This window comes from Pyrgilauda ruficollis, unplaced genomic scaffold, assembly GCF_017590135.1.
Source record: "Pyrgilauda ruficollis isolate IOZ18807 unplaced genomic scaffold, ASM1759013v1 scaffold4, whole genome shotgun sequence".
NCBI classification, from domain to species: Eukaryota; Metazoa; Chordata; class Aves; order Passeriformes; family Passeridae; genus Pyrgilauda; species Pyrgilauda ruficollis.
The window spans coordinates 20,122,046-20,133,595 of record NW_024525489.1 but is presented as its reverse complement, the minus strand read 5'-3'; the positions used below and the strand labels follow the sequence as shown (position 1 = coordinate 20,133,595).

At 42.9% G+C, this 11,550-nt stretch overlaps 1 protein-coding gene across 1 annotated transcript; it reads right to left on the bottom strand.

Annotated features, from left to right (window-relative positions):
- Positions 1–3,720: 3,720 nt before the first annotated feature.
- Positions 3,721–9,971, bottom strand: CNRIP1 (cannabinoid receptor interacting protein 1). Its single transcript, XM_041477140.1, has 3 exons — positions 9,694–9,971; positions 8,881–9,025; positions 3,721–4,298 (listed from the first exon to the last, which is right to left on the bottom strand). Exons 1-3 carry the CDS (start codon positions 9,870–9,872, stop codon positions 4,134–4,136), a joined length of 489 nt encoding a protein of 162 aa, XP_041333074.1. The 5' UTR covers positions 9,873–9,971; the 3' UTR covers positions 3,721–4,133.
- Positions 9,972–11,550: the final 1,579 nt, after the last annotated feature.

The following is an 11,550-nucleotide window of genomic DNA, read 5'->3' as shown; positions in this document are numbered from 1 at the left end:
TACAGGAGACACAGAGAAACCATGCAGAGAGAACTGGTTTGTCTCTTCCTAGCTTGATGCCACCTTGTCTTCCTGAAGCTGAAAGCCAAGGCTCATAGGGATTTGAAGCCTTAAATCCCAGTATCAGGGAGAGGGGGAAAGGGAAGCAGTCCAAGGAATGCTGGTGACAGCTGCCAAGCATGCAGCAGGGAAGGCCTATGGGCAGGCGTGGGTGTCTCTCCTGGCCAAAGGTCTGGATCAGCTACACTAAAGGGGACTTTGCAAGTCATTGCTTGTGAGCTTTGTTAAGGGAAAACGTGAATGTTGAAAGACTCATACTGCTGCTTTGTGCTTCAGGGTTGACACAGCTATTAAGGCAATGCTCACTGCTTTGAATTTTGAAAGTCATAGCATTTGTTTCAGATCTCAGAAAGAGGTTAGCGTTTACAACATGCCACGTCCTTATTTAATCAAAGCTTTGCACGAGGCTTTAGAATAATGGAACACACAGCACATACATTAAAATTTTACACAGCAAGTGAGGGCAGTGCTCTTAACCAAGTGAAAAAGAACCTCTCCTGGCATGCAAAAGCCTTGTATTACAAAACTTACATCTTTATTGTACAGAAGTTCTGTTCACATCTTTTATACAAAGAATTATATAAATGAGGTCTTCTGATTCTTTGCTAGTCTGGAATCAGTAAGGGTCACTGCATTTGCAAACCAATGGACAGAACTTCAGCTGAAGCCAGTAAAACCTCTTTACCATGTGAAAGTAGAGCAAGTGAGACTTGAGGTGTATTATTTCTGTTTCATACACAGCCAGATGGTAGGAGATACCAAAGTCTGTAGTAGCTGCACTAAACACAAGGCGTTGTGCAAAATCTAATGATCTAATACAAAGCCCTGTGCAGGATCACAACTGTAATAGTCATGACTAATAACTTGCTTTTGAATCCTGTTACTCAGCAGTATCAAAGAGCTATCTGCTACCTCTAAATATAGATGAAAAAGTGACACAAAGATTTGGAATGTTCATTTCATTTTTCTTATGAAAATGACAGCTGGACACTTCATTACAAAAGTCTTGATGTCTCTTATTTATAAAATCTCCAGCTATGAGTGCTTTCTGGTTTCAGCTGGATTGACACATTGTCAGCATTTTCTGACATATATATTTGATCCTAGTGTATTGTGGCCTGAATTATAGTACTGAGTTCTCTATATACAGTACTGAGTTCTGTATAAAAATGGAAACATTAATTAGAAAAAGCTGTGTAAAGAACAAACTTGTCTGGAGATTTAAGTGTTGCTGATTGAATAATGCATCAAACTGTCACAGCAACAGTTTTGTAGTGACTCAAATTCTATGAATATTCAACAGAGTTGTCCTGGATGAAAGAAACTCAAAACCCTACTTTCAGGGAACAGCTGAAGTCTTGGGTCTCCTTTACTAGGAGCAAACGTTTACTTTGTAAGCAAAGCACTTGATGAGCAAGAGGAAGTTGATGGGACTATTTTGCTTTACATGTCTGGAGTATCAGAGCTGGTGGTGTGGACACTCAACCAACATCACATGAATAATCTTCTATTTAAAAATAATGCAAATCACATTTCTGTGTGCTTAAACCTCACCCAGGGAAGAAGGATATAGGAGCTGATAAATGCCATTTACACCTTCCCCAGAGGAGTGATTAACCAATTCTCATCCTTTCTATCCCTGCTTCTGTCTATGAAAGGGGTGCTGCAATCCTGGGCAGCAATGTTCAGTCTTAGGATAAGGAACCTGTACAGCAGTTGCTCTTGCTGTTCTCGCCTTCCTCTTAAAAGCAGCTCACTCCATCTGCAGCCTTTTTCTTGAGCATCCTCTCAACTGAATTGCTACAGGACCTGCTAGGTTGTAAGGGAAAATGCCCTATTTGGCATTAATGTGGGCATGAGAATTTGCCTTAGGAAGGGTATGCTTCCAGCTGGCTGAGAATAACAATCCTCCTGTGCCAGGATTGGCTGGATTTATTCATTTCAGCATTTTTAAATGCTGGAGAGCTAGGACACTGTGGGTCTTACATGTTTTTTACTAGGACAGAAGTCTGTGAATTTATGTGTCACATGTATTTTGTGCCAGTGTACATATGTGTTCATATGTAGAAACAAAATAAACCAAAGTATGCAAATTATTGGAGAATCAAATCACTTTTCTAGCAAAGTAGAGACAGAACTGATTCACAGCTTTCACAGCTGGAAGTCTAGAATCATTAAAGCATGTTATCTGGAAACTTCTGCTAAAATGCTACCAGTAGTGCTTCTGCCTGAAATGCAGATTTCAGTTTGGTCAGTTTTTTCATTTTGAAGAATTCTTGCTAGGAAAAGTCTAGGAAAGAAGTTAATGGAGAAGATTATTTCTAGATTTTCATTTCAGTAAAATTTGCCCATATAATGTTGCCTTAGAATGGAGATGCAGCTGGCTAGCTCACCGTTCCACAGCTGTATTACCTCAATGCCACTGTCAGTTCTTCTGGCTGCAGGAATCTAGTAAAGCTAGAAAACTAGTAAAGCCTTTTGATTAATAATTCAGTGGAAGAAAGTATTTCCTTGCTAATTCAATTCTGTCCTAAATCATTACTTTTCACACTATATTGCTGGAACAAACTGCGTATTAATAAGTTCTTGTGAATGTTATCACATTAACCATCTGCATTTTAGCACACTGGATCTGTGTTTCCTAGAAACAGTAGCTTTGGGTGAAGAACAGAAGGTACTTTGGACTGCATTCTCAGAAACCACTGGCTACATACCCTCTACTGTCTGATTCTCTAAAACCACTGCCTTTTTTAATACAGTGTTTTCAGCTCATTTAGATGGCCATAGTAGAGAAGAAATTGTTTAAGTCCTTTATTACAAAGATCAAAAGTCATGTTTACCATTTACATATACAATTTACAAATTATTCACAAAGGGAATAACAGATATGCAGGAACTGACAGCTTACTTCAACCCAAGCTGGGGACAGGACAAGTGTAGTTGTTTCCTTGCTTCCCTGTCTTCACAGAAATAAAAGATATGTCTGTTTTGTGTAGTCTGTTTGTGTTAAACACTGATCTAGTGTTTATGAAGCACCTTTAGTTGTAATGATTCAAATGCTTGCATGCTTATCTTTATTTGAAAGACTGCAGTGCATGTATAAACATGCACTGTGATCTGCACCCTTCACACTACTGAGTGCTTGTTGGTCAGAAATCTTGCCAATGAATACAGTGGTCAGGCTTGAAAATGTTGATTTGTAAGATTTAACTGATCTCAGCAATGTGCCATTAAAATAAAAATGGAGTTTAATATCAGAACTCTTACTCTAGGAAATAAATTAAGTATGGCTGCTGTATCTCTCAAGGATACTGTATGATCTTAATATAGGTCTTAGCCACGTTGTTAGATGTCTTGGATAACACAACTTATTTATTGCTTCTCCTTCATCATGTTTTACACCATTTCCTAATGCTATTTCAAAGACTGGGAAACTTAACAAAAAAGAATCCTCTTTAGGAGATTTGGTAAATTAGCAAATTTCACAGAATATCTTACAGCACTTAACAAAAGGGAGAATGAGTTCCCAAATCCCTTGGTATGAAAACACAATACCAACAGTGCATTAGCTGCCATTTAGCTAAACCTACAAATAACCATATTTTTAATTTTTGGTGTCCACGGGGAGGACAGTACGACAAAATGCTTGAAGGAACACACTGATTTTGGAGCAAACACAAATGTAAATACAGAAATCACCAATGTGATGTTAATCCAAATTCTAAGCAATGAAGCAAAACACTTCACAAAAGTTATTACATCTAGTCAGAATAATCCAAATACTTACAACAGTATTATGATATGACTTCCTACCAAGCTATCAGATAATCCTTTACCATGAACCTTTCAGTATTCTCAGGGTGACAGATAAAGAATGTTGCAGATGCCATGGTAAACTTAAAATACAGTAATAGGCAAACATTTTAGTGGCACCACCTGTATATACAATGTAGTTGCTGGAACCTTATGGACAAAGCAGTGTTACAGTATGCCTTTGTTAAGGCTTCTTGCTGGTTTAAAAAGGTAGATTTTTCTTTAGGGAGATTGTCCAGCAGTATTGGTTTCCCATCTCTTCAGTGGAAGGTCTCTTTATTGATCCACATGAGACTGCGTGTTTCGTTTGGTTTGCATTCGTACTCAATACTGCCAAAGCTGTTTCCCCATTGGCAATGATCCCGTTTGTGGTAGTTGTAGAATTTGACTTGCCAGACTGTCTCAAAAACGCCAATGTCATTAAACTGTGAGGAAGAGGGAATACCAGTGTTAGTGAGCTGATTATTTTGTTGGTTTCTCTCTCATCCTGAGAAACAACATTTGTGAAGCTGCAGAACATAAAACACCTGGTATAAGGATCATTGTTCCTCAGATCAATAAATTGAAGACCTGTGAAACCTGCTCTAGCAATCAGAAATGTTTAGCCATACATAATACATGAAGGCTCAGATCCTGCATGTACTGTCCTCTTGCACTCGCATCTGGCATAGGCGGGGGAGTAAAAATATTCAAGTTGCCACATGGATAAATGTTACTAACAACAAGAATCAAAGGCATAATCTTTCTTAAGATGACACAGCTTGTATACACTGTAGATCATGTACCAGTGATCTGCAGTGATACAGACCATCACTTTACCTTTGTATCATACCTAGAGGCTGCAGTTTGGATTAGGAAGATTCTTCTCAGTCTGAAACTTTTAATGTATCTGTATTTTGGAGTCTTGCATTTGTACTGTTTTGACTGAGATGTGCTGCTCTTGCACACCACTTACTACTTTTCTGGGATTCTATTCCACATTTTAAATGAGACTTCAGCAAGAGAATTTCTGTGTGCATATCTGTAACTGCTAGTTGGATTGTGATAGTGCAGCTGAGTAATAGGAGCTAATAAAGAGATAATCAGCCTGTTTAGCAGATAAGTGTCTAATACAGTGAAGTAGTGAGACATTGACTTCAAATTGTCTGTGCACGCAGCTTTGAAGTGAATGAGACTGTGGCTAAAATAAAAGTTCTATGGCTATAATAAAAAAGTTCTGAAAAATAATTTTTTTAAGTCACTCCTAGACACCTGTATAACATCAGAAAAACCTCGGTGAGGCTTTCAAGAATAAATTCTGATTTCAGTTTTAATGGTAATGGAAAATTTGAGTTCCTATGCCTTAAGACATAGCAGAGAATCTCAAATGTGGGTCTGAAGCCTGTATGTACTGCCATTGGTCCAAAGCCAGTATGACTTTTTGATTGTGTTATGTTGTTGGAAGATACTAGATAGTGAATTTAGTGCTACTGAATGGCACCATTCTTCAGTATTTTCTCCCTTTCAGTATTTCCATCACTCACGTTAATGACAGCTTCTTCACTTGACTGTTTTCCATTCTTATCATGTGCCTGGGAGGTGATCTTTGATCATCTGCCTGCTATAATCACACTTGCAAAGTCAGTATGAAAGCCCATATTTTACAGAGAAATTGTTCCTGATTTACAAGCAGAGTCTTCTGTATCCAGATTTTTTCAGAAGGACATAATTGTTGTTGTTTTTTTGAAATTCAACATGTGGTTTGTAAGGTGCTGCTGTGTAACATCCATTACTTTAAACCTTCCCTCCGCCCACTGTGGTAAGTTAAATTTAGTCTTGACAATAGCAGAAGTTGCTGTGTGCTGTAAGTGGAGGGGTTTTATTCGGCTCCAGTTACAAGTGTTACCTTGAAGGAGTAACTGAAACATTTCTGCCACTTCCTTTGACTAAGAAAGAATCAGATGTACAGGCTATTTTATCTCTCCCAGCAACTAAAACATTAATTAAGGACTTTTTTAAAATCAATTGTCTTTGATAGTAGTCCTGTTACACTCATAATGCAAGACAGTAAAGGTTAAGCACATAGGATATTACTGTGCACAGTCCACAAAACTTGTCAGAGGAGAATCAGCCACCCTCAGTGTGGAAACTAAGGAAGAAAAGGCATTTCTAGTAATATTTGTAGAAGGTGATATGACACAAGAGCATAATTTCATTTCATTCATTCCTTCATGTATGAAGGATCTGAATTTCAAAAAGATAGATGAAGAAAGCAAATTTAATTTTCCTTCAATGACCCAGTTTGCTGAGCTACCCTGAGCAGTTTGACTGCTGTGGGTTTCCAGGAGAAGGAAAAAATTAATTGCAGAGCTTTTCTACTACCATGTGGCTTCCCCAGCCTGGTACTTAGCAGAAGCTCTGTGGCATAATGAACATTCTGCATCCTCAGAGCTTCCCTGAATTCCCATGGCTCCTACAGCTGAATCCTGGCTACTCCACTGAGCTTATATATGGGCATCCCCAGGGAGGAAGAATAGCCCTGCTCTTTGCAGGTCAGGCTTCAGGCTAAGTGTATTTCCCTGTCTGCTCTTCTCTATCCTCTGGTGCTGTAGGAGTAAATAGTTATTTAATCACTCCCTCTACATTTGCATGCTGAGATTATTTTATAGTTATTACTGTGGATACAGTTCTAGCTTCTTTATTCAATCTTAGCCTAGTCTGATCAAGAATAAAATGAGGCCCAAAGGCAGGCTTCTAACTTAGCTTGCACCATTTGCTAGACAGTTTAGCAGTTTCTGGATAGTGTGCACGATTGACCAACCAGATAACAGAAACATATAATCAGAGTCTGGAATTCAGAAACAGGATTGCTGTTTAACATGTATAAACTCTGGCTGTCATGGGTCAGATGTCTACTAGCCAGTTAAAGCAGCAACACAAAGAATTATTTGTTTAAAGTTTCAAAGCAGATAGGAAATAAGTTCTTATGTATCTTAATGGACCTTAAGTCATTCAGATACTAGATTGGCAGTATCAGACTTGTTTTTGACTGCAGGACTGATCTCACAATCTATTTCTAATGTGAAATCAGTTTTCATGCCTAAGATAGTGTCCTTATTGCCATAGGATGCATCAGGATTCTGTCCGTTCTAGAAAAGGAAGTGGAGGCAGAAGTTCCTCATAGTTGAAGGAAATAGGAAAATTTAAAGCAATGTTTGCAATAAGCTCAGTTTTGAAGATTCAGGAAGTAGGTATCCAAAGCAGACTGGGGTATCTGAGGCTTGTTCCCTAAATCTAGTACAGCTGTGCTTGGCTAAGGAGCTAAATGATGAGTTAAACATGCAAATCCCTATTGAGTTGCCTATATTTAATACTTAAAAGTATCATTTGTGGGTATCTAAGTCTGTACTGATGAACCTATCTATCAAGATCAGTTCCTAAAAGGAATTAAGGACCTGCTTAATGCTTGAAAATCCTATTAGCTTCACGGTTAATATCCTAGGATCTGATCTGTAAAAGCAGCTCTTTGGGCAAATATTGTGGCTACTCATTCTGATGCTGCAACAAACCATGACAGAGCTTGTAACTGAAAGTCAGACCCCCCACCTTACATTTCATCCGTGATTTGATTTGGTTTTGTTCAAAGGAAAAGTTAAACTTCTAGAGTTTTCTAAACTTTTCAGAGTTCACATCAGTGCTGCACTTAAGGGTAAAGGTGACCAACAAAACAGGGATGGCTTAGTCAAACCAGATGTCTTTTTGGGAATGCTGTCCTTTCTCCTCCTGGTGCAAGGTGAACTATAACTACAACAGTGGCATCCAGCAGCTATGTTCAGCTTGTTGTGAAATAATACTGTGTTTGGTTTTCCTGGGTTTTAAAAGGAGGTGGCCGTATATAAAAGTGATTAACGTAATACTCCATATTAGTCTTAATAACCTAAGATTATGAAATAGTAATGTGATGTGATGTGATGTGGGTCTCCAAAATTAAGTTAGGCACACTGTAATTATTAGAAACACCAAATGGAGATGTTGCAGTTCTTATTCAGAAGGGGATTACTATGCTGAACTATGATTCCAGAAAAAAAATACTGAAGAGCAATATGAAATCTTGTGCGCAGTAAGCAAGTGTCATAAAATTCTGAAATCTGGTGGGCTTGTTTAAGCTGCAACAGACTCTTAAGAGAGCTTCAGACAAAAATGGCTTACTGCCTTGATTCCTTTTTTTGGTAGAGAAGACATGGAATATACAGCAGAAATCCCTCATAGCTATAATCAGGAGAAGGAAAAAAACCTGCCAAAACTGAGCATACCACTCAAAGAGTGCTGTGGAAATCTGCCTGCTGCTCTTCATGTCTTCAGTCAGCTCTGCTGTCTTATGGGCTGGAGCTTTTGTCATCTCACTTTGGGGTCATGGAGCCTCTCTTTAAGACTGGGATGATGAGCCACTTAAATATGAACTTAGGTTTGTGGGTGCAGTTGATGGAGACATATGGGAAAAGAGAGAAGACAGCCTTGGGTGTCCTCCTGCATGCTTCTAGTCTCTGGCAAGTCTGCAGGCATGCTGAAGGTGACAGATGGAAGGGGAGAGCTATCACCCCTTGTGCTTGGGGCATGCTCTGTGCCAAAAAAATGGTGCTGCCAGGCAAAAGAGAGTCCCTGTATGCCAAGGGATTGGATTTCTAGCCAAGAACCTCGATGGGAGCTGCCTGATATGTATAGTATGTCCTATAGAAGGGGTGGGATGCTCAGCGCACAATTCTTTCTGCTAGCAGCCCAAAGGGTTTTGCAGGTCTCTAGAAAACCTTATTCCTCCTCCTGGCCCTTGCTGTTTTCTTGGGAGAGAAGGCAGCAGGACTTGTATTTTCCAGCTATGTTCTGGCCAGCGACCTTAGTGACACAAAGCAAAGAGGAAGGCAGCAGCTGCGACCAGACTTTGCCCTGGAATATTTCACCACACTCTCTCTGGGAGTTAACCCCCTGCTGCCTTCCCTCATCCTGTCATGCCAGGCTTGGAGAACCACATACCTGCATGTTGACTTGGATGGGCTGTCTCTCCCCACTTTTGGTGTGGGGCACCCCTTCTGTGTCGTAGATCCCTGTGTAAGAGGCCACTTGTGCATCCCGTGATTTTTCTTCCAGTGGGACATTAACACCGCCGATGCCCATGGTCCTACAAAAAGACAGGATCCAGCCTTTCACAGCCCCGAATTTCCCCTTCCTTGGCAGTTTGGAGCCAGCACATGGGTTTGCAGCCTGGTAGCCTCTGTGCTGGGGAAAAGCTTCAGGGATTTTAGCAGACCTGCATGTGCTGCTGACTCATTGGGGCTACTGAAATATGCCAGGGCTCTGCAGTCACCCAGGGAAGGAGTAGAAAGGAGAGGCAGGCGGGATCTGATTTCGAAAGGACAGAGAGAGGTTGGTCGGATCTCTTCGGCGGGGCTGCTCCTCCACCTAGAGCTGGTTCCCCATCTGGTCCCTGTCTCTGCCTCACGCCGCAGCGAGGCTTGGGCATTGTGTAGGTGGGGCTTCTTCCTCCAGCGAAAGCCGCGGGGAAGGAGGGAGAAAAGGAGCTGGGCTTGAAAAATCTCCGGGAGAGGGTGGGGAGCGAGAGGGAAGGCAGCGATTCCCAACCGTGGCCTCCCCCCAGGCCAAGCACAGGGAACAGCCGGAGAGGGACCCAGAAACGGGGCCACCGAAGAAAAAGGGCGGGGAGGGAGAAATCACGGAAACCCCGCGCTGTCAGCCTGCCAGGAAAAAACATTAAACGTCTAAAAATAAAGCAGCGGGGAGGGAGAGCAGGGCCGGGGGAGCCGCCCTGAGGAGGACAGCCGCACTTACGTGGCCTGGACGGTGCCGGGTCGGAGGGACACCTCGATCTTGTACTTGGCCCCTGTCAGCAGCTTGATGGTGCGGTTCTGACCGAAGCGCTGCCCGTCCACCTTGAAATAGACGGCCCCGTCGTTGGGCTGGATTTTGAGCGAGACGCTGATTTTCACGAGGCCGGGGATGTCGCCCATCGCTTGCGGCCGGAGGGGCCTGCGGGCTCTGCGCTCGTCTCGCCCCTCCGAGGAAAGGCGGCTGGCCGGGAGCGAGGGAGAGGAAGAGGAGGAGGGAGAAGGAAGAGGAGGGGCTGCCGGATTCCAGCCAGCCCAGCCCTTCCCAAAAGCAGCGGATGAGATACTTGATTATTTTCCCTCCCATTAATCACGGCGTAGCATCTGGGCGGTTGATGTCTTTCCCCCCTCTTCCCCCCCGCCTCCACTTCATCACCCCGCCCCATATCCCGGTTTGGGGGGCATTTGCAGCTGCTCAGATTGCTGCCGGTTTCCAGGGAGTTAATCCGGCCCCGATTACTACAGCCTTAATCCCGCAGTTCGTCCCGGAGGAAACGAGACGGGCCCGGGCCGGGCTCCGCCGTTCAGCACCACGGGCGCGGACAGCGGCAAGGGCAGGGAGCGCCCGCGGGCTCCTCCGTGGGGTCCCGGCTGAGGGGAGCCCCCAAACCACTCCCCGAACCCCTCACCTGGGAGAGTCCCCCAAACCACTCCCCGAGCCCTCACCTGGGGAAGCCCCCCCAAATCACCCTCCAATCTCCTCACCTGGGGGAGCCCCCCCAAACCATTCCCCAAGCCCTCATCTGAGGGGAGCTCCCAAAACACCCCCGACCCCCTCATCTGGGGGGAGCCCCCCAAACCACCCCCCGACCACTCACCTGGGGGGAGCTCTCCCAAATCACCCTCTGATCTTCCCCCCCGGAAAGGCCTCCCGAGGGTTGATCGAGCCCTCCGGGGTGGGCTGAAACATCTGTGTGGCAGCACGGAGGAGCCAGAACCGCCCAAGAAAGAGGGGAGGATGAGCAGCAAAGACGTGGCTTTCTGGTTCTTCTCTCTCCCGGTGCAGCAAAAGGTTTTGTTGAGTCACCGTGCCTGGACTGAGGGTCGCTTTCTTGACTGTCAGAGTCACCATGCCTGGACTGAGGGTCACTGTCTTGCTCTCCGAGGTCAACAGTCAACATCAGCAGGTCAAGGTTTCTCTTGGGATTATTTTAATCACTTCGTTGCAATCCTCTTATTTAAATAGAAAAAAAAAACCCTACACTGTAACTGCGCTATAAGATCAGAATCTCTTGTCTTGAAGTCCAATACTACTCTTTACACATGGTTGGTGCTCTTTGTTCAACAACAAAGATCTTTGAAACTGAACAATTTACCATAATTCAACTCTCAGCCTGTCTCATTCCCATCTCTAAAGAGATTACTTTTAACCCAGGCAGGTTTGTGCCTCTTTTCCATTCTTTTTTATTTGTTCTTGTTTGCTGTTAAAACTGTAGCACCCTTATGTCTGACACAAGTAATTTTTTTGGGCCACAAGTAATTTTTTTTGCCTGAACATTATGGCAGAGTTAATGGTTTTGTTAGGAGAATTTAGGTTAATCCATGTTGCACTGGACCTGACCTGTTCTTTGTTTCTCTAAAGCTGGAATGTACACGTGGTGGCATAATGTAAACAAAGTAAATTGTAGATACAGCACTGCCCAGTTGCATTTTCTTATGCATGCCAGTTATTCAGTGATTTAATTTTATTATGAACTTTAAGCAAAAGAATATATTCTGCTGAAAACCTCTGGAAAAAAGCCCGAAAACCCCCAAAATCCTACTGAATATTCCTTGCTTAGGGTCCAGCTAAACACAGGTT

Bases quoted from the DNA above. Each gene is read 5' to 3' on its own strand.
- CNRIP1 (XM_041477140.1), bottom strand. From the start codon at position 9,872: ATGGGCGACATCCCCGGCCTCGTGAAAATCAGCGTCTCGCTCAAAATC. The intron at 9,026-9,693 runs GTAAGTGCGGCT...GTCTTTTTGTAG, and splicing joins CCCGGCACCGTCCAGGCCAC to GACCATGGGCATCGGCGGTG. The intron at 4,299-8,880 runs GTATGTGGTTCT...TCTTCCTCACAG, and splicing joins CCATCCAAGTCAACATGCAG to TTTAATGACATTGGCGTTTT.